Raw genomic sequence first — 22,519 nt, 5'->3', positions numbered from 1 at the left:
CAGAGCAGGGGACTGGCCCCTGTATGATGCTCCCCTATGGCTATAGGGGCTGATGCCCACCAGGAGGAAGGTGTACCCGCGGCCACCAGCATTCCCTGGGGGCAATTCAGTGGGAACAAGAAGGGGGGAGTATGGGTGCTCCATGCATGGCAGGAGAGCAGCATCTCCTCCAGCTCTCTGAAATCAGGGTTTTGCCCCGTTGCCCTCCTGCCATGGGCAAGGATGAGATGCTGCAGGATGCTCGAGATGCCCCCAAAGCTCAGCCCCACGCCTGCCTGAGCTCAGCACCAAATCCAGCACCCATCCATGTGGTCCCACTCCTGGGGACAGCTCTGTGACCATGGGGACACCCCAAAGCATCACTCGCCAAGTGCCCAAATCCCCAGCACAAGGCCAAGGAGTGACTGAAGGTTTCCGTGCACTTAGAGCAGAGCTAAGGGAAGCCCTGGCCCCGCACACGGTGGACGTGAGGCCTCGTGTCCTGCTTGGCAGCAGCCGAACAGAAATGCTCCTGTGCTGGTAAGTGCCTGAGCAAAGCGACAAGCGGCTGCTGGGGAGCAAAGCCTGGAGCAGATGCTTGCGCTGCAGTGAAAGGACAGAAATCTCTCCATCAAACAAAGCAGGATCAGAGCCACAGGCACCTCCCTGGGCCCCGTAAGGAGCCAGCAATCAGTGACCAAGCAGCTTCGCTGCAGGGCAGAACACTGACATTGACACTGTTGCATCCTTGGAGTGATGCAGCTGAAGTGAAGCACCGTAACAAGTCACTGCCCTCAGCTGAGTGGGGGCAGCTTCACCCACGTACCCCAACCCCAGACCCCCAGTGCACACCGGCTGTGTGGGGGCAGAAATGCCTCTTAGACACCCAGCCCTTCTCCAGCTCATCCTCACCTGTGGAATGTGATGGGGCCTTAAGTGCAGAGCTTTCATTTGCAGTGGTTTGCACAGGAAAGCAAAGGCATCGCTCAGCGGTGCCGGGGATTACTGTGAGCAACCCATGTTCAACCTCCACCCATGTGAGCATCCTCCCTGCACCCAGGACCAGCACTGTGTGACCCCATGAACCCCCAAACCCATGTGTGTTTCCCACCCTCAACGCCAGGAAAAGGGCTCATTTAGGAACGTTACGCTCAGAGATTGGATCTCTCTGGGGGTTTTCCTTTTCTCACCTTCAATTAAAGCAGTTTATTCTCATCACAGTGTTTAATTAGCCAATATTGGAATGAATTATTATAATTAGCCTGTAGTTAAATGGTCTCGATGTGTGAGGGCACGTGGGTGCCTTCAAGGGTCCTGCTCGCTTTCCCTGACAGCTCTGGCTCATCCCAATGGCACCCAATGCAATTCCAGCAGAAAAACCCCAACACAGCCATAGAACAGAGGTTGGAAAAGCTCATCCAGCCCAACCATTCCCAGCACCGCCAAGGCCACCACTGACCCATGGCACTGAGGCCTCGTCTCCACGGGGTGTGAACACTTGCAGGGACGGTGACTGCAGCCCTGCCCTGTCCCATCAAACCAACCCAGGCTCCACACCTCACATTTGACTGACCGGGAGGATGAGGAGGGACATCACTGGGTGACAAGAGGTGCAATGAGGAGGCTGGACTCATCCCTGCTCCTCCCGTCCCCGCCGGCATCAGCCTGGGCTTCTCCTGCTGTTCCTATGCGCTATTGACGGGCAGTGACTCAGAGCTCGGTCCTGTTCCCGGCACAGGTCAGCAGGGAGGGCACGCGCTGGCTGTGCTCAGTCCTGCTGCCTCGGCAGCCCCTACCCATGTCTGGAAGTGTGGAACCACAGCGCCTGGGGGAACCTCCCAGCACCACTTCCCTGGCTGCACCCCACAGCAACCCCAACCCCAGCCCAGCCCCGCAGCCGCAGAGCCCCACAGTCCCTCCCGACACCGCTTCCCAGCACAGGGAACATCCCAGGGGTTGCTCACAAGCAGATTCACAAGCAGAGGTCGGGCAACGAAACAAACAATGTTAAGACCAAAGAGCTGGAGCTGGAGCAGCTCTGCTCTGGAGCCAGGCTGAGAGAGCTGGGCTGGGTCAGCCTGGAGAAGAGAAGGCTCCTGAAGGGGAGACCTGAGAGCAGCTCCAGTGCCTGAAGGGGCTGCAGGAAAGCTGGAGAGGGGCTTGGGACAAGGGCCTGGAGGGACAGGCCAAGGGGAATGGCTTTAACCTGCCAGAGGGGAGACTGAGATGAGCTCTTAGGCAGAAGCTCTTCCCTGGGAGGGTGCTGAGGCGCTGGCACAGGGTGCCCAGAGAAGCTGTGGCTGCCCCATCCCTGACAGTGTTCAAGGGCAGCTTGGACACAGGGGCTTGGAGCAAGCTGCTCCAGTGGAAGGTGTCCCTGCCCGTGGCAGGGGTTGGAGCTGGAGGAGCTTTAAGGTCCCTTCCAACACAAACCAGGCTGGGATCCCATGAATTACACAACACATAAAACTCAGCTTCCCCCATACCTCAAAGCAATGCTCAGGCTGCTTCTTCCCACCTTGAAAGTCCGCAGGGCTGGGGGTTTAACTCCTTCTTTCACTTCCAAGCCCCCAGCTGGTGCCAGTCCCAGGCCCTGCACACGAAAACCCCCAAATCCTTTTAAAACATCTTTCTTTTTTCTCTTTTTTTTTTCCTTTTTTTTTTCTTTTTTTTTTTATTGATTTCGTTGAAAACAGAACAAGAAAAATGAGCGGAGCCAAAAGAGCGCTCCTGCGACGGCCGAAACAGCAACCGCAAATAATAATAATAAACATGACGGCATTATGAATGTTCTAGGAGAGATGAACAAAAGAAACTGGTACTGCCCTAATTACAGTATTTAAAGATATATGCAAAAAACAGAAACAAAACAGAACAAAACTGAAGGTAATGACCTGCGCAGCCACCACACAAAAGGTGATGGCAAATTTTATTCACACTACAATACTAACCATTTAAAAAAAGGTTTCTTTTTTTTTTTCCTGCAGTTTTATACTAAAATCACTTTGTTCTTTTTATACAATTGATAAGTTTATATTCACGTGGTGAGCAAAAATCACACCAGAATCAGCACCGTTTTGTTGTGTGGTTTCTCTTTGTTGTCGTTTTGGTTTTTTTTTTGGGGGGGGTGTTCTTGGGGTTTCTTTTCTGTTTCATGGGGTTTTGTTATTTTGTGGTTGTAGTTTTTTAACGCCAGTCCCCAATGTCCTGGTAAAAAAGAACTCAGTTTCTTGGAACCTCAGAGCGGGTGGCTTAAAAACGAATCGAAGGTGCCCAGCGTTGAGGAAAGGGATGGGAACAGACGAGCTGGTGGCATCTGGGATGTCCTCGCCTGCTCTTCGCCCTGGCGGCGGCCGCGAGCCGAGGTCCTCTAGAACACGCTTATCATTCACTTTGTGTTTATAAAAACAAGGAAAAACCTGAATTGCTGCAGAAGTTTAGTGTCTTGTACGATCCCCTTCGACCTTCCCTCTCTACAACACCTCCTGCGACGGGGCGAGGGGAATCCTTCCGTGGAGACGGTAACAGGGCCCAGTGGTGTGGACAAGAGCTGGTTCCTGATGGAGAAAGCCCAAAGGGAGCCCAGGCTCAGGGGAAACATCTCTGGTTGGCTCAGGGAGAGCCAGGGACCAAAGGGATTGTGAGGAGCATGGGTTTCCTCTCGTTGGAAGAGAAAGAAGCCGGTGGATTTGGGAACAAGGAGGGTATTTGTTAGAAATGCCCTCTAGCTCCTCAGGAAAGGCCCCACCACAACATCCTGTGAGATGTGGGAGAAATCCATGATTAGAAACAACCAACCAACCAAAAAACCAAACAAACCAACAAAAGCCAACCAGCAGAGCCTGCCCCGGGGCTGTGCCAAGCACCCCGAACGCCAGCACCTCCCTCCCTCTGCTTAGCAACAAAGTTCCATCAAGTACTCAAAGTTTATTCCAAGCGAACTGGAGATGACTTGGCATGAGTGATCCATTCAATGAACATTCCGAGGACGGGAGGCCCTCCCCTGGACAACACTTAGGAGCACACTAAGAGGAGGAGGCCAGGACAGCTTGCAGGGAGAACAAAACTGCACCAGCCACCCCTCCACACTGTGAAACCCAGCAGCTTTGCAGGCCCAGGGAGGGGAGAGCATCATCACGGAGGCGGGGTTTGCTTTTACTTATTCCTCAAGTAACAGTCGGTGGCACAGCCCTAAGCATCACAAACTCTTGGCTTTCCTGGAGAGGGCTTTTTTTTTGTGTGTTTTTTCATTTTTTTTCTCTTTAAATGGAAATTCAGACAGTTTGTGAATCTATGGGTTAAAAGGAGTCAGTCTCTGGGGAGCGGAGCCTCAAAAGGGGCCGGCTGCTGTGGCAGAGCTGGTGTCGGGGAGCCCGTTTTCCTGCGTGTCCTGGGACGAGGTGCTCGCCTGCCGCTGGGCCAGCGCTGAGCTCGAGTGTTTGCACTTGGGTGAACCGCACTGACAGCTGAAGAATTTGCCTTTGATGTCCCAGAACCTGTCTCCGTAGTCAAAGCTGCAAGAGACAGAGATGGGGTCACTGCAAAGCACCAGCACACAGGAGCAAAAGGGAGCATTGGAGCCAGAGGCCAGGGTTGGCAATCCTCAGAGCTGGGGGGCTTGGAACGCTGCAGGGGATGGAGTGTGCTTGTGGGATCCCTTGGGACTGAAGGGATGGAGTGATCTTGTGTTCAGTTCTGAGACCCCCACTGCAAGAGAGACACTGAGGTGCTGGAGCGGGGCAGAGAAGAGCAATGGAGCTGGTGCAGGGCCAGGAGCACAAGTGTGATGGGGAACGGCTGAGGGACCTGGAGGTTCAGTCTGGAGAAGAGAAGGCTCAGGGGGGACCTGATCGCTGCCTACAAGTGCCTGACAGGAGGATGGAGCCAGGAGGGGCTGGGCTCTGCTCCCAAGGAACAAGGGATGGGACAAGAGGAAACGGCCTCAAGCTGCCCCAGGGCAGGTTTAGATGGAGCTGAGGAACAATTCCTGCCCCAGAGGGTGCTCAGGCATTGGAACAGGCTGCCCAGGGCAGGGCTGCAGTCACCGTCCCTGCAAGTGTTCACACAGCGTGGAGACGAGGCCTCAGTGCCATGGGTCAGTGGTGGCCTGGGCAGTGCTGGGAACGGTTGGACTGGATGAGCTTAAAGGGCTTTTCCAGCCTGGTTGAGTCTATGATTCTATGACCCTGCTCAGGAGCAGCGCTGCTTTCATTCCATCACACTCCATTCTCCCTGCAGCGAGGCAGTGGCAGCCCCAGGACAGCACTTACCCGATTTCTTCTCCAGCTTCTATGTGCCTCGTGCTGAAGAAGGCGATCCTGGGAAAGCGGAGGTCCTGGTGCGACATGAACACTCGCACGGGGATGAGGTTTGGCTCACAGAGGTGGTTGATAAAGCGGCTGATGTTGCCATAGAAACGGGCGTCGATGCAGTAAACCTCTCCATCCTAGGGGAGAAATGTGTCAGTAGCCATGAGGTGAGGCTGGGTTTAGTATCAGTGAGGTTTTTACAAGGGCCTGTAGGGACAGGACAGGGGGAATGGCTTTAACCTGCCAGAGGGGAGACTGAGATGAGCTCTTAGGCAGAAGCTCTTCCCTGGGAGGGTGCTGAGGCCCTGGCACAGGGTGCCCAGAGAAGCTGTGGCTGCCCCATCCCTGGCAGTGTTCAAGGCCAGGTTGGACACAGGGGCTTGGAGCAAGCTGCTCTAGTGGAAGGTGTCCCTGCCCGTGGCAGGGGTTGGAGCTGGAGGAGCTTTAAGGTCCCTTCCAACCCAAACCATTCCATGACTCCATGGTTCTACGATTACGGCTACTTGTTAAAATAAAACAATTGACCAAATTATCGGCCATTCCAGCAATACTCTGCAGAGCTTCAAGAAGAACAACCAGGGCAGGACGCCCACTGCAGGTTTAAAAGGACTAAACACACACTTTTAGATCCAACAGTACCCTGAACCCACAGTTTTCTGCACAGCCCTCTGCCCACACCAGCCCAACGCTCCTGTCACTGCCTGGTCCGTTGGCTCTTTCCACCCTGCCCAGCTAAAGCACCAGCTTGGCATGGTGGGATTGATGCCTGGTGCAGACAAACACCTTAGGGGTACAAGCTGCTGGATAGGGGAATAGCATCTGTTCTGTCCTCTAATTGAACATGACAGCGAGGAAGCACAAAGCCAGAGCCTCAAGAAAACACAGGTTTTTGCAGATAAAAGTGCAAGGGAGAACACAGAAATTCCCCTTCCAGAGAGCAGTAATATTTTGTTTTCCTTGAAAAGAAAAGAACCTCCCTCAGGGCTTTTTTATTCCAGCAGAGAATGACTGTGCAAGGCAGAGGCTTTAATTACAGGAGCTAATTTCAGCTGCAAAGAGGCCAAAAGCAAAAGGCTCCATTAGCAGTGCTCAAGCTCCCTTTTGAGCAAGCACCTCACCACTGGTAATGGACAAGTGGTGCCAGATCACACCACCCCACTGGGGCAGGAACCCAGGGAAGGTGTCCCAACGGCTGGGGAGGCATCACCCCATGTGGTCCTGTAACACACACATGCTGTTATTTCGTGTTGCAATTAGCAGGAATTCCCATCATCCCCTCACTTTCCTCCATGGAAATGCCCTGGCTGGGGAGGGCAACATCACCCACTACCACATCTAGTGCCTGTCTGGAAAGATCTGGGCTCTCCACCATGCAAGTGAAGATGTGCTTCTTGAGAAAGGATTCTGCTGCCTTGACTGACCCAGGCAGAGTCCTCACTGTGAAGCTGCTGAGGAGGAAGAGTCCCAAAGCAAAGTGCTTCCCACCTTGCCATGAGGGTAGGGGAGAAAATCTGAAGGATCAAGGCCCAACTAGAACTTAATCTGGCTACTGCTGCGAGAGACAATTAAAAATGATACTACAAATACATCAGCAACAAAAGGAGGGCTAAGGAGAATCTCCATCCTTTATTGCATGTGAGGGAAACATAGTGACAAAGGATGAGAAAAAGGCTGAGGTACCTAATGTCTTTTCTGCCTCAGTCTTTAATAGCAAGACCAGTTGTTCTTGGGTATCCAGCCCCTAAGCTGAAAGACAGAGACAGGGAGCAGAATGAAGCCCCCGTAATCCAAAGGGGAATGGTCAGTGGCCTGCTATGCCACTTAGACACACACAGTCTATGGGAATGGATGGGATCCACTCAAGGGTGCTAAAGGAGCTGGTGGAAGTGCTCACCAAGGCAGTCCTGACTCACTGGGGAGGTCCTGCTTGACTGGAGATTACCAAATGTGATGCCTGTCTACAGGAAGGGCCAGAAGGAGGCTCCAGAGAACTACAGGTCTGTCAGTCTGACCTCAGTGCTGAGGAAGATTATAGAGCAGATCATCCTGAGTGCCATCACGCTGTGCATACAGGATGACCAGGTGACCAAGCCCAGACAGCATGAGTTTATGAAAGGCAGGTCCTGCTTGCCTGACCTGATCTTCTTCTACGACAAGGTGACTTAGTGGATGAGGGAAAGGCTGTGGTTATTGTCTACCTGACCCTAGTGAAACCTTTGACACCATTTCCCACAGCATTCTCCTGGAGAAACTGGTTGCTCATGGCTTGGATGGGTGCACTGATCACTGGGTAAAAACCTGCCTGGATGGCCAGGCCCAAAGAGTGGGGCTGAATGGAGTCACAAGTGGTGTTCCCAAGGCCTCAGACACCCTGCAAGAAGACAACGCTTGTGCCTTGGATCTTCCTCTTTGCTTCACTGAAGGCTTCCTAAGAGCAAACCCTAGAGGTTCCCCATCAAGGCAGGCAGCCAGGGGCTGACCTAAAGACCAGGCGAGGCCCAGGTGGGGTCTTGCTCTAAGTGCACAAACCAGGCTGACGTCCCTGGTGCTTTTCAACTCCATAATCACAGTCTGACCCTGCCGTTTTCAGACTGAATACAACACTCAGCCCTTGTCTTCTTTCAGTTGTTCAGGGTGTTGCTTTAAAAAGAAAAAAAGGCAAAAAAGAAAAAGAGCAAAGCTTCTTTGTCATTAGCTGATGACAAAAACAAGACGTCTTGGAAGCCACCGCGCTCCTCTGAGTCCCCAGCTCACCTCTCTCCTCCCTTCCCCAGCAAAGTCTGAAGTGATGGCTTTGATAAAAAACATCAGATGGCACTTTTCAAAGCAGGGTTTCTGCTCTGAGACAGCTCTCCACAGAGCAGCACAGGGTAACTACCAGCAGAACAAGCCTCCAGCCCCTGCCAGGGTATCTGATCCCTTTTGAGTGAACCAGGCTTGCTTTTTCAGTCTTCCAACTCATCTTTCTATGAAGAACTCACAAAGCTGGCAGTCCGGACTGCAAGCCTGCATACACACACTGAGTACCAAAAACCGAACAACTCAGCTCAGGATACCTGAACAGTTTTGACAGAAGAGCATCTTGCATCAGAACTGGTGTGGGGAGCACACACCATGCTAGCCCAGCCTTGCTTTAACAAGCCCTAAGCCTTACCTCAACCCCTCTGTATTTCGTGGCTCTCCTCTTTGCTGCGTGTCAAGGTGCAGACAAATACTCTCTTTGCCCTTATGGAGAGGCAAGACCCTGGGTTTGTCTCATCAGACACCTCCAGATACAGTACCTTGTTGTCAAGGTCGAAGAGGTAGGAGTCCTCTTCACGGACATCTGCCTCCGAGTCAGATATCAGCTCACCAACGTACCTGCAGACAAACGGGGAAGGCAGAGATAAGATGTTCATGCAATCATGTGTTTGGGTTTAAACTTCTCTTTCTGAGAAGAGGGAAAGAAAGAGATACAGTTCAGCCACAGGTGGCAACCCCCAGCCTCACAGTGCAGGTCACCTCAGAGCCACCCAGGCAAACTGAGCTTTGCCAGTTTACAGCAGCTAAAATCTTGCTCCAAAGTCCTCCTTTTCAGGGCAACGCTTTCAATATTAAAACTGGAGTCTTACTTCCAATAAAATTTACTTTTCCTCCGAGGAATGCGTTTCCTTCTGCAAATCTCTTTGTTGGCCAAGATCAACACATTAATCCAATTCTCCTTCTGTTCAGACTCATGTCCTGGCTCTCCTGTACACTACTGCAGTGCTTGTGCCGTTTATATCCCAAAGCAAAATGGTTGCGTCTGTCCCTCCTGTATTTTCCAGGGTATTTTGACTGATTACATAGGCTACACACCTTAAAAAGGTTTGGTTTTGAAGTCTTAGGTCTAACCTAACCTGGCAGGATCCCGGGAAGGATCCCAACTTCTTTCTATCCCTCTCAAACCAGAATAAATCAGAACTGTGGTCCAGTAACAACCACCTTGTTGTGAAACCAGGTGCAAGGCAGATTACAACCAGGTCCTCTGATCACCACAATGCACGTGCTGCTTGGCCTGGCTTGCTGAGAAGAACTAAATACACCCACCACCTTCCACACCCCAGACAGACACTGGTTTTGCTGCAAACCCCCTTGCACAGGAGTCCCCACTGCACTGGTGTTCCCACATTTGTCTCCCTGTCTCCATCACAAGCAGTTTTGGACTGTCAAGGTTCAACATTTCCTGCCTTGACCTGCTTCAGCTGAAGTAAGAGACACGAGAGGTACAGAGCCAGAGGGAGAATATGAGAAAGCAGCAACAGCCCAGCAGTATCTAACTCTTCCTGGCCTGCACTGCAATGCTAATTAATTATAAGCAAAGGATTCACAATACGAATAAATGAATATTTTGCAGCATCAACATTATTCCATGATCAGCATCCGTTATCCCAGCATTGCTCTGCAGCTCCCAAGGCATTTCCAAGTGTTAACCAACTGTATCCATTCCCCACCCTGGCTTGAGGCAGCATTTAACTGCAAGGCTGGGACAGAGGAGAGCCACAAACCATTAACCTGGAGAGGACCCATTCCATGACAAGGGATCATCTGGCTGCAGTTCCCAAACCTGAGGGATCTGGTCAGAGCAGGAGGCTGTCGCTGTGTGTGATCCTCCTCTTTGCCCCACTACACCTTGTTATTTATGAAGCACTACTGGAAATCACACGCTCAGTGGTGACCTAAAGCAATAGGAAGACGATGGCCAGAGATGCATTGCTGTAGCGTGGCAGAGTAGCCAGCAGCAGCTGAGAAACAGCTGAATAATGCTGCATGGAGATTGCTCTGCTCAGGGACAGCTACTCCAGGTTTACAACTCAGTGAAACTAAAAACCACAATGGAAATAGAAACTGTTGGTTTGATGTTCCTTTAAAGACTATTCCTGTAATTCATTACCTTTCCAGGACTGCTTACAAATACAAACAGTTCCTTTATTTCCCAGATGGAAAGTTAGGGAGGGATGTGCAAGAAGCACATGTTCCTACACAATAGAAGAGTTTGAGCTTCAGTCCCTTCCTTTAAGAACTCCCAAAATCAAGCCAACGTCCTTCTTCTCAGCAAGATACTGAGCATGGTGCTGGCAAGTAACTACACCTGAGCTTTACCCTGCTGCTCATCACTGCAAGCCCACAGCTCACTCCATGCAAAAAATCAACAGCAACAGGAAGGTCCCAGAATAGGCTCCAGGGTTTTCGATGCAGTGTGGAAAATGGGACACTTGGGGATCTCTCTGGCTGAAGGGGTGGCTAAAACACCTGGCTCAATGCAGATGGTATCAAAGCATCACTCTTTCATATAGAAATGAAACCACATAATGGGCATGCACAGAAAGCAGCAGACTAGATCCTCACAAGTCTCTACACTTCCTGCACCCCACTAGTTCACAGCCTCTCTGCTCTGGAGCCAGGCTGAGAGAGCTGGGCAGGTTCAGCCTGGAGGAGAGAAGGCTCCTGGAGGGGAGACCTTAGAGCAGCTCCAGTGCCCAAAGGGGCTGCAGGAAAGCTGGAGAGGGGCTTGGGACAAGGGATGTAGGGACAGGCCAAGGGGAATGGCTTTAACCTGCCAGAGGGGAGACTGAGATGAGCTCTTAGGCAGAAGCTCTTCCCTGGGAGGGTGCTGAGGCGCTGGCACAGGGTGCCCAGAGAAGCTGTGGCTGCCCCATCCCTGGCAGTGTTCAAGGCCAGGTTGGACACAGGGGCTTGGAGCAAGCTGCTCTAGTGGAAGGTGTCCCTGCCTGTGGCAGGGGTTGGAACTGGATGAACTCTGAAGTCCCTTCCAATACAAACCAGTCTGGAACAGCTCAGAAGCAGAAACAGAAAGGGAAACGATTGCTGGAATGATTATAGAGAAAAGTTGAAAGGTTTCTAAAGCACAAACCAGGCTGAAATGCTCCTTGTGTGTAAAAAAGGCATTCACACACAGACACAGTCAGGACCAGCAGAGCTTTGCAAAATGAAAGTGTTGTGATAACTATTCCAGACCTGCTCCCCATGCAGGCAAACGTGAAAACTCATGGAATAAAGTCATCCTTACACCAATACTATTATCATCCTTCTCAAGCAGAGGAAGAACTGCTGTATGAAGCCACTAGCTGCTCAGGGCTCCAATCCGGACTTTCAATGGAAAATCCTCTTCCACAGGAGCTGATCCCAGGAGCTGCTGTGTGCAAGCAGCCACCAGACACCTCTGGCACAGGCGCTTCTTTGCCAGAGATGAGGGAATAAAGAAACCAAGTCTGTAGGGTGGCCATGAAGAACCACAGGAAGGCCATCAGTACAGCTGGAGGAGAGGAGGAGGACTGCGTGTTGGTGAGTTAATACTGTGTGTGTGTGAGAGTGATGGAGATAAGGAGGAACGTGCATGGGCAAGACACAAATTAGCTCAGCTTTTTAGTATGCAGCTTATTTAGATAATGATGAAGACAATGTCAGCAGCTCCTGGCAAGGGTGAAGGGAAGAGTTAAGCATGGTCATGGTATCTGCACCCCATCAGCAATGATGTGCTCCACAATGCGCCCGTCTGTGTCCATTACACTGTCAGGGCTGCCCTGTTTCCCTGGGCTGCCAGTTCACCACTGCCAATACCTCTTGTGTGTTTAGCATTCCAGTAGGATTTGGTAAAGTTGGTGCCTTTCCTCTTTGGGAGCAGTTTACTTGCAGGCTCTGGCTCATCGCTGGATGCTGAGAATCAGGACACTGCGATCTCTGGTACTTGACAGAAAGCCCCACCTGAAGACAGACTTGGGACACTGCCCACAAACAGCAGTTTTAAGCCTTACCTCTGCACAAAACATGTTCTTGTCTGGCAGCTCCAAACATGGAAGAAATACTTGGCCAATTCACTGCAGAACTGACTTAATTCTCCAATGATCTTCCTCAATCCCCTGCCCCAATTCTATAAAACATCAATAACTACTTCTAGAAAACCCCAGCACCTATTTCCATGAAGGCCACAAGTTCAGCACTCTTAGAAGGTGTTAACTCACTGGAGAATTGCAATGAAGAAAACACTTCCCAGAACATCTATAAAGCATACATAGCACTTTAAAGCCTGAAAACTGTGGGGCTCAATGGCAGACTTTTTCCCTTGACATACATCTGAAACATTTTTGTTCTTAAATACTTTAGTGAATCAGAGCTGACACATGCTTAACACAAAGTGCTTTACTGTTTTGTTGAATAAGACCAAAGCCAAAGCTGTGACACTGGAAAACCTCTTGAGATGTCAGTATTGAAACAGAAAAAGATCCCCTAGAAAGAAGTTGTTTCCAACTGCCTTGGCCTGAAATGTCCCCTTAGCCACAGTGAACATATGACTTGAGCACAGGCGCAGCACCACCCAAATGCATTCTCCCCTCACCACTTGTGTTTCAGAGGGGAAAGAGCTCAGCACAGATCCCATCGAGCCAGCAAAGGGTGGAGAAAGCTCCACACTATGAGGAAAAGGACAAACAGAGCAGGAATGGAGTCAGGAAACTCCATTCAAATTGGCTGAGGGCCCGATGCCAGTTTGACTGGTGTGAAAACCTCTCCTTAAAGAGCAGCAAACCACCTCAGGAAGCAATGGGCTTGTGGGAGCTACTGACAGCTGAGGAACTTACTCGCACACAAAGGTTCCCAGAGGAATGTCCTGCATCGTTCGCACACCCCAGCCCATCTTTTGTGTCCGATAAAGCTGCAATCGAGTCCTGGAAAGAGAAAAAGAAGCCACATTAATAGCAGCACTGCACAGAAAGATGATGGAACTTTCATAGAGGGATAAGCAAAAAAGGCAGCAACCTTCCATGACCACAAACTCAAAGCTGATTTTGATACTCAACCCCCAGTTCTCACACTGGCACCACTGAGGGAACGCTCCACCCCTACCACTGCTCTCAGCACGTGGGCAGATAATTCTTCACTAGGAGTGGGGTGACACACTGGTAGCCCAGAGAAGCTGTGGCTGCCCCATCCCTGGCAGTGTTCAAGGCCAGGTTGGACACAGGGGCTTGGAGCAAGCTGCTCTAGTGGAAGGTGTCCCTGCCCGTGGCAGGGGTTGGAGCTGGAGGAGCTTTAAGTTCCCTTCCAACACAAACCAGGCTGGGATTCTATGATGGAAACTGTCTGGGGACAAGGGATGGGCATCCGTCACCCCTTTCTCCTGCACAGCTGCACCCCTCAGGACTGGGGAGGAGGATGTGGGAGTGGATGCTCCATGTGGTTACACCACTGATGACTGACATGTAGGACACCAGACTCTCACCCCCAGCATTTGTTTTTCCTTCCACACACTCAGGAGAAGGCCAGGAAGGTGGAATGGGACTTAAGGCAGTGTAGCTCTGCAGGGAGGGTGCTGCAGGGAGAAGGCAGGGAGCTTACGGTGAATTAAGAACGCCTTAAGTTAAGTGCTCTGACCCCTTTGCCCTCTGTAGAGGCCAGTGCATTTAGCAGCTCCATCATATCCAGCTCCCTGGCTGAAAGACAAGGAAGAAACGCTGCAACTTGAAACTTCTTGGTGTAATTGCTGCTCTGTGGAATTTTACTGATGGAGTTCATAGGCAGAGAAACAATTCTGTAAGTCACTGTGCCTCCTGCTCCGCCAGAACTTGAGTTAAGTGCAGGATGAACAGTCTCCAGGGCTAGGGAAGGCTGATGCTGTCCCAAGGGAACCAAAACCCACTCTCAGCAACGCTGTTATTGGAATAAAGAGAGAGCCAACATTCACCTTAACTTCACCAGTTGCTTTCCCCAGCACTTCTTTCCCCAGCACTCCCTCCTGGCACCACCATCAGCTCAAACCAGGGGCTGTGCATTTTCTTGTACCTGCTCCCAGCTCCTGAAGCCTTCACCACGGCAAAACATGACTTCAGGAGAATGATCACTCTAAGAGTGGTTATAACACTGTTTCAGGCTTGAGGAAGCTCCCCCATGTTTTGCATCATCCATCACAGCACAGCACCAAGCTCAGGCTCTGCTACTGGGGATGACACAGACAGCAGTGGGACCAGGGCTCCAATCCCAACTTCCCAGCGAGGCCAGGTCACCCTGCCAGATGGAAATGTGTGTGCTGCTGAGCAGAGTTAATCTGGAGCAAATCTAATCAAGGCAGCACTGAAACAGAGCGGGAACAGCCATGTGTCACACTGCAGCCCAAATGCAGGAGGTTTCCTCCCAGGGACCTCAAGCACAGCTCTGCCAAGCACCCGACCGCAGGCTTCCCAACACAGCCGCTCTCCCAGGCTCACGGTTGGGTTTCCAACACTTCCTGGCTTTCAGAAAACACTTCGGCAAGGCAAAAATACAGCAGCAACAGCTCTAGGTGTACAGCTCCTCAATCAACACCCACGGAGACACCGGAGCTCTGGAGCTTGGTGGGGAAAGCCAGAAGAGATAAAGCTCTGTGGAAACACAGCCAGCTTCTTCCTTACTTGTTTTTAATACTGCAAAATGTCATTCAAACTACAAGGCTTGCAAATAAATGTGTTGTCAGCACTACAAAAACTTTGCAAAAGTCTTTTTCCCAGTGGGATTCCTTTGGACTTAGTGCAGTGGCAAACTTCTCCATAGCAGAGGTCCAAAATACAACATTGACACTTTTAGGTTGGCACCAAAACGACAGCGGCTGATCCGCAGTACTGAGGCCAATGGGTTAGTCAGGTATCGATCATGGGGAGTCAGGCCAATAGCTGGAACTTCTGAGCAGCCAAATCTGGGCATGCTGGCCTATATAATATAGAATCATAGAATAACAAGACTGTTTTGGGTTGGAAGGGACCTTAAAGCTCATCCAGTTCCAACTCCCTGCCATGGGCAAGGACACCTTCCACTAGAGCAGCTTGCTCCAAGCCCCTGTGTCCAACCTGGCCTTGAACACTGCCAGGGATGGGGCAGCCACAGCTTCTCTGGGCACCCTGTGCCAGCGCCTCAGCACCCTCACAGGGAAGAATGTCTAATCTAAATCTCCCCTCTTGCAGTTTAAAGGCGTTAAATACAGACTGCTAATTTACAAGTTCTCCTAAATGAAGGCTTTGCAGTTTCTGCTGCTGTGATTTTCCTCACACATCTCCACCTGAGAAGTTACATCTAGGCTGCTCAACCAAAGCCACAAGTCATTTCCACGTTTTACGGTCAGGCTGATGAAAGAACACCAAGTTTTCAACATGACAGCAACAAGGGCATAGTGTAAATATTAACTGAGCTCAACAACCTGCTGCTGCTTCATTCCCACCAACAGCACACAGGAACCCACCACTGTATGGTGGCACCTGCCCCAGCTTCTGCCTCCTGGGGTTTTTGTGGGTTTATGGGTGAGGTGAGACTAGAGAGCCAGAAAGCTCACAGGTTTGGTGTTGGTCTTGCCAAGATAAGCTGCGTTTGGATCATCCTTCTCACCTGAGCCCATTCTGCACCACCCGGTTCCTACAGGTTCTCCAGCAAGAGCACGCATGATTGCACTCAAAGATCAGCGGTGGCTCAGCCATGTTGAATTCCGGCAGGAGTCGGCCATCCTGAAGAGGAGAGGCATTCCAGACTGGGTTAGTTGTTCATCCCTGCCTCCCCTCCAAACCAGGGGCAGGCCAAGGGCAGAAATCCCCCCTCAGTGTCAAAGCAGACCAGGGAACCCTAATGTGGAGCATGCCCCAACCTCCCCCAAAGCAGCATCAGACCTCAGCTTCTGCAGTGGCTCTGCTCTACCCCAACAGTGGTATCACCAACATCTGGAGACCATCATCACTATCACCAACAGCTGCCAAACAGCAAGAGACCATCTAGATTTTTGCTGCCTGGCATCACCCTATGCACCACTAGAAAAAATATCTTACAGAGCTGTGCAAAAACCCACTGTGCATCCCCATCATTATTAGCATTTGCTGTGCTGGAGGGGAGAAGCAGAGGCTTTGTCTGCCTCTGGAATAAAGCCTAAACTTCCAAAGTACAAGGCCAGTATACCCAAGTTCTTTGAACCACATTATCTTCCCAAATAACACTCCCAAAAAAGCTACAATTCAATTATTAACCAACCCAAGATAGGATTAAGGAAGCGATAGACGCAGTTCATCATATTTAACAAATTTGGCTGTTAAGGCTTGAAAGATGTAATCACCTATTAACATGTAAATAAAATGGCTACAGAGCAAAGAAAGATGCCAACAGCCCCCCTGGGAGAAACTTGCAGAGATTCACGGAAGTTCTGATCTTAGCAGAACCTGTCCAAATGTTAACCTCAAATCCTCCCTGGAGCATTGAAGCACGGTTACCCAAACCAAACCAGGCTTCTGGCAATGCTGCAGTTAAAACATCCCTACTTTGCCTTCAGCCAGAAGGATCACAATGATAACAGATAAAAGCAAGCAAAAAACCTCTTTACTACCCTGCCCTTGTTTCCATACGACAGCTTTGTCTGTGCTGCTCTGAACTGGAAGCTGATTTCACGCATGGATTATTCAATACTCTCTAGCACATGGGTGTAATTAATGGCTCAGTTGGCATGAGAGTAACACAAATAAGTAACACTAGAAAAGCTTTCCTGCTTATGTGCTTTGCTGTTATCACACACACCGCAAAGCTGAGACTACGACTTCAGGCATTTTAAAACAAAGAGAGAGGAGTTGTGCGAGGAACTGGCTTAAAGGTACTACTATAAACCCCGAACTGCAGAGTTCAGCTCACAGACAGTGACCTGACCCACTAGCAGGTTCTGTGTCCTCACCTTATCATACCAGCAGCGCATACTGAGTTGGCCACACATGCAGTTACTGGAGGAGCAGTCATCTATACATACACAATACTGGAAGAGAAGAGAAGGGGTTAACTCCCCACCACACACACATAACTGAAAGAGCAACTTCTGTGACTGGATCAGAGAGGAAACCACAAGTCTTCTTGCTGCAGCTCCTGAGTCAGAAGGACGAGTCTCATCAATTGAGCAGTGGTTTTGCTCCATTATCTATGTGTGCAATTTCTGTGTGCTCTCACATTGAGCCACCTTCCTTTGCCATGAGAGGATGTCCTCCTGTGTTACTAACCTTCCTGCATGCCCTATGAGCCGTGCTCCACGCTTGGGTGGAGCCGTTGAGGACAAGGACTCGTCCAAGGAGGGACAAGAGCTGGGAGCTAATGCAACATGACATCTCAGTCCTGCCTGTTGCTTGCTTTTTCCCGTATGTGTGCTCCAACTGGCTCCAGCCCTCCCCAGACCAATGCTATCCCACCACCAGTGGCTGCCCAACAGGGTTTGGGCATGGGACATTCACTTCAGCCATCTGAGGGCTGTGCCCATAGAGGGCTTTCCCTCACCCTACGCTTCCCCACCACTGCTCTCACAACCCAGTCCTTCCAGGACTTCCAGTATCACACTGAAGACCTTGGCCTGGATGCTGCAGTCTGCAGGAAGACAGCATGAGGAAGGTCTCCCAACAGCTTACCAACTTTCCAGATACAGAACAGAGGAAAAGGATAAATGGGAGCCACATCAGCCAGCACCAGCGACAGCACACAGCTGATCACAGGGATTAGCTTAAGTGCTGGAAGAGAAATAAAGCAGAATCCCATCTCCTAGAGAAAGAGCTGGAGTTTAGGACTACAGCCTTAGCTGGAATTTGATGGCCATATTAGGAGCAGACATTCCCATTTGAATGTAAACCCCATTCTGAGGTGCAGCACACCAGGACAGGATACCCACGTGGCTATGCAAGGTCCCTCACCTGTAAATGGGTGATGTTTCTATCAATGTCCATCGGGGAGGTGACACAGTTCTGTGAAACGTATTTGTAGTTGCTAGGACAAGGCTCACTGTCCACAGAGTTGACACAGGGAATGGGGATCCGCTCATAACCCCGGGCGATGTCTCTGTCAGTGGGAGAAAGAGAACTGTCAGAGAGGAAAAGCTCCCCTGTAAAAGGGCCCATTCAACTGCCATCCTGGGGCAGAATTACTGGCTCTGGTCACTGAGCACTCAAAGCCTAAAGCAGCTCAGACCAGCAGAGAGTTCATTTTTTTCCACCCCGTCTTACAGATAGTTCTTTGTGCTTGTCAGTATTTCCATTTGGAGGATGAATTTACAAACCAGGCTCTGAATCAGCATGTGCGTAGCTCTTGCTAAGCTCAACCTGACCTTCACACCAGTTTAAAAGGCTAAGCGTGCACTTGCAGTCCTTTCTTAAACCAGACTTCAGCCTCCCTCATGGGGCTCTATTTCATGACCCCCAAGCAAAGCCAGATGTATTCTCACCTGCTCACAACCTTCTCTATCTGGACAGGCTTCTCAGCAGATGATTCTTTGAGAGTCTTGTTCATCTGTAGGGCCACCCAGACCTGAGAGTTAAGGCTGGAGCATTGGAGCGGGGTCTCACCCTCCTTGTTCTTTAAAGTGACATCTGAGCCACGGGAAAGAAAGAGACTGCAAAAGAGCAAGACAGAGTAAGCATCTCCTGAGAGAAACTCTGCAAGGGGAAAACAAGCTGAATCACATCCTCCAGGAGCCCTTAAGGGGCAAGGAAGAATCTGTAGTAGTGAATAATCACCTGAGTTCTCCTTATTAAGCATGGTTCAATGAATCCTTCTATGTGAAGGTGCTTGCAGAAGCCACAGACTTGAGCTCTAGGCACTCATGAGAGCTCTGGGCAAACCTTGCCTTGCTTCAGGCATGACAGGTACTCTGCTGGTACAAGCCTAACTTCACACACGCTTGAAACTCTCTCTGGCAGGGAAAGATATGGGGTGGAAATGAAAAAGTCCCACAGGAAACTGGTGCTGGACTTGGCCCTTGTTTAGACTCACCGGTTTTTGGTGAGTACCCAGGATGACTTTATTCATAGCAGTGATGGAGCAAAGGGAAAGCCCTGTTACCATATTATGCCATGCCAGTTATGGGGAGAAAAAAAAGCAAGCTTTAATCAAGGATGCCTGTGGCCTTTCTGTTGGGAAGCCCAGGCTGAGCAGAGCCCCTCAAACCTCTGCCCAAGACTCCAGCACCACTCCTTGTTTCTTGCTCTGCTTTCCACCAGCTCTAGCAGCAGCTTGTATTTCAGACCCATTGCCCCTAGGAGCAGGGTAATGGAGAAACAAGCCCTCCATCCCCATCCTGGTTTGTGCTTAGACCTCAAAGGCATTTCAAAGGATCTCCTGAGCTTGCCAGCCAGTAACCAGGCAGAAAGGAGTGACCAGGGGAAGGGAGAGGAGCAGCAGGGCTGGAGCTGTACTTACACTACACACTCATAGCGATTCTCTCTGGCTGCAATATGCAGGGGCGAGTCGCCGTGAATATTCACTGCATGTAAATCACACTTAGCAGCCAGCAGGATCTCTGCTATGTCAACACAGCCAGAAAAAGCAGCCCAGTGCAAACAGATATTTTCCTCCTGGGGGGAAAGAGAACAGAGCAGAGGCTGTTTAGTGCATTAAACCCCTATTGCTTTGGGATCCGTCATCCTTAGCTCTACACCTGCAGCATGCAACATGTGGCTTGCAGTCTTTTTCCTTCTGAGTGGGACTGCCAGGGTGGGCAGGGAAATCTCTGCACAGACAAGCAGGGAGTTCTCACTCCAGCTGCCTCCAAGTACCAAGGATGGGGAGGCTGCACACAAAGTGGTCCATTGCCTACCTTAGACACACAAGGCAAATCATCTGTCTCTAAGCTACAAACCAGTCTCAATCTACCCATGAGAGAGGTGGCAGACATGAACTAAGACGCTGGAAAAGGCTAGAAGCTGAGCTTCCCAAGCCCAGCCAACAGGAAAAGTCAGCATGCCTCCAGTGCTACAGAACTAAAAAGAGCACAGCACGAGCTATAGGACTATGAAGGTGCTAGAAAAGAACCACGAGCCACAGGGAGAACAATCAATCCAACTTCAGGCAGCTCTTAAATACTGAATGTACTCATCTCTCACTAGCAGCACTGGAAATAGCTGAACACTCATCTTTTTTGATGGAGGTATTTTAAGCAATGATACTCTGTTTTCAGTTCCAGTGCAATTTGCAGCACACTTCGAACCCTTCCCCATGACAAGCTCTGAAGACATCGATTAAAACAGTGCAGTGATAGTAATGATCAACTCTTGTCTATTTCTTTTTAAGCAAAAATAAAGCAAATCTTGGAGTGATTGCAACTTAGATCCTTCCTTAAATGGGAGGCTACTGACATGCACCATGGAGTGGAGAGGCCTGTTTCTATATAGCTTCTGCCTCCCAGTGTTGCAACATCTAGGTAAAGAAAACCCTAATCACATCACATACAAAAAAAATTCACCCTGTCGGCTGCACACCACATGATGCTACACCTGGACTTGCTACTCTGCCTTGCACAGGCTACTGCTGAAGGAACTGCTTGCAACAGGATCACAATCAAAAGCATTTCTCCTGGAGCTTGATGGTTCCCAGCACAATACCTGAAGGGACTGACAAGAAATCTGGAGAGGGGCTTTGGACAAGGGATTGTAATGACAGCACAAGGGGGAATGGCTGTGAGCTGGTGGCGGGTGGATTGAGCTGAGCTCTTAGACAGAAGCTCTTCCCTGTGAGGGTGCTGAGGCGCTGGCACAGGGTGCCCAGAGAAGCTGTGGCTGCCCCATCCCTGGCAGTGTTCAAGGCCAGGTTGGACACAGGGGCTCGGAGCAAACTGCTCTAGTGGAAGGGGTCCCTGCCTGTGGCAGGGGTTGGAACTGGGTGAGCTTTAAGGTCCCTTCTAACACAAACCAGGCTGTGGTTCTATGATGATTCTATGATAGTGGCTGATTTCTGAAATGGATTCCAGGAAGGACCTTACATTGTCACGGATGTTGATGTCCGACCCCTTCGCAAGCAGCAGCTTCACCAGCTCAATATGCTTGTACTCGGTGGCCCAGATCATTGGCGTCCAGCCTCCGTCATCCTGAGGAGGGCAAAGGGAAAGGGTGAGACATGCAGGATGGGCAAGAGGTCTTCTGCTGGCTTCACAATCTCCCTGGTAGCCACAGTAGGGTTCACCTTGCCCGGGAGCCACAGACCCCTTCCCTCCCTGTTTGTCTCATCACTCTTCCTCAGTCTATGCTGCTGCAGGAAGAGGTCCCTCAGGGTCCTGCAGAGCCCAGCACCATTTGAACCAACATGCCTCAGCAGGCTGGAGTTCATTTGTAGCAGGCAATGGATCTCCAGGTCATTCAAACACTGTCCAAAAGGCACAAGGAACATCCATCTTGGGTAAGAGCTATTGCAAAGCTCCCTGAGAAGCCCAGGGGTGGTGGGGTTCCCCCAGAACCAGGAACCCAGATGCAGTGCTGCCTCACCCCACGGCAATGGATGAGGTCTGTGACGACAACGGCCAGGCTCAACCCATCCCACACCATGTCCATGATCCCACCATTCCCCCGCTAGGGAAGAGCACAGTGACTCCCTTGAACAACAGGCTCCGCCAGCAAACTCCGAGTCAAGGAGAAACTGCAAATCAAGGCACGTGCAAAGAAAGTTTCCATGGGGCCAGCGGAGGGGATTCACCTTCTCTGATGGACCGGGATGCCTACGGCACTGTCACCACAGAATGTTCTTCAGGTGCCTCCCAGGACTGTCCTTGAGAAACACTGCTGAGCCTTGAGTCCCTGACCTGAGCGAAGCAGCTCCTGCCCCTCGCAGAAAGAACTCACCTGGCAGTTGACATCCATCTTCCCGTTGGAGAGGAGGTACTGAACAACATCATAGTGCCCCTTCTTGGCAGCCAAGTGCAGACACGTGGAGCCCTCTGCATCCTGGACACAACCACAGAACAAGCACTCAGAGGACACCTCTTCCCAGCATTTCCCATGTCTGTACAACCCCAGTGATCCTCAGGAACACCAGAGAAGCTCCCAGATAGAACAGAGGGCTCCAAAAACTCCCAGCTGCTGTGAAGGAGGCAAGAGAGCAGGAGCCAATGCCAGCACTAAGCAGAGGGAGCCTTACACAAAGCCCAGAGGTGCAACCCATGCAGAACAGGAGGCTGAGAGTGCAAAGGCTATGAGATGTCTTTTTGAAGCTTAGGGAAAGCACCAGCCCCAAATCCTGGCAGACTGATGCTCCCCTTCCCCAGCAAACTCCTTCCAATGCTTCTCCATGTGCTGGGGAGCCAAGGGAGGCAGAAATCCCTTACAGAGGAGGTGTTTTCACTTTACATCAGGAAAGGAGCCTTGTCTCAACCTGAAATGTTCCATTCATACAGGTTTTTTGCTGGATTTTATCAGCACAAGGCCTTATCCCAGCACCCAGAAGCAGGGCAAAGGGGTGTCCTG

General features: G+C 50.8%; 1 protein-coding gene across 16 annotated transcripts in view; it reads right to left on the bottom strand.

The window, feature by feature from the left end:
• Positions 1-3,155: 3,155 nt before the first annotated feature.
• The window catches only part of EHMT1 (euchromatic histone lysine methyltransferase 1), a 115,022-nt gene continuing 95,658 nt past the window's right edge, over positions 3,156-22,519 (bottom strand). For all 16 annotated transcript variants that reach the window (XM_061479737.1, XM_061479741.1, XM_061479742.1 and 13 more), the window contains 11 exons: positions 21,899-22,000; positions 21,046-21,150; positions 19,488-19,642; positions 18,514-18,681; positions 17,987-18,131; positions 16,993-17,070; positions 15,675-15,790; positions 12,905-12,991; positions 8,570-8,648; positions 5,250-5,425; positions 3,156-4,493 (listed from right to left, as the gene is read on the bottom strand). In XM_061479737.1, coding sequence (XP_061335721.1) covers positions 4,310-4,493; positions 5,250-5,425; positions 8,570-8,648; positions 12,905-12,991; positions 15,675-15,790; positions 16,993-17,070; positions 17,987-18,131; positions 18,514-18,681; positions 19,488-19,642; positions 21,046-21,150; positions 21,899-22,000 — 1,395 coding nt within the window. In that variant the 3' untranslated portion in view covers positions 3,156-4,309. The remainder of the gene's footprint in view (positions 4,494-5,249; positions 5,426-8,569; positions 8,649-12,904; positions 12,992-15,674; positions 15,791-16,992; positions 17,071-17,986; positions 18,132-18,513; positions 18,682-19,487; positions 19,643-21,045; positions 21,151-21,898; positions 22,001-22,519) is intronic.

This window comes from Pezoporus flaviventris, unplaced genomic scaffold (genome assembly GCF_033815535.1).
Source record: "Pezoporus flaviventris isolate CSIRO_AGI_PZ_B2104156 unplaced genomic scaffold, CSIRO_AGI_Pfla_v1 ptg000154l, whole genome shotgun sequence".
NCBI lineage: Eukaryota > Metazoa > Chordata > Aves > Psittaciformes > Psittacidae > Pezoporus > Pezoporus flaviventris.
This window is presented reverse-complemented; position numbering and strand designations above follow the sequence as displayed.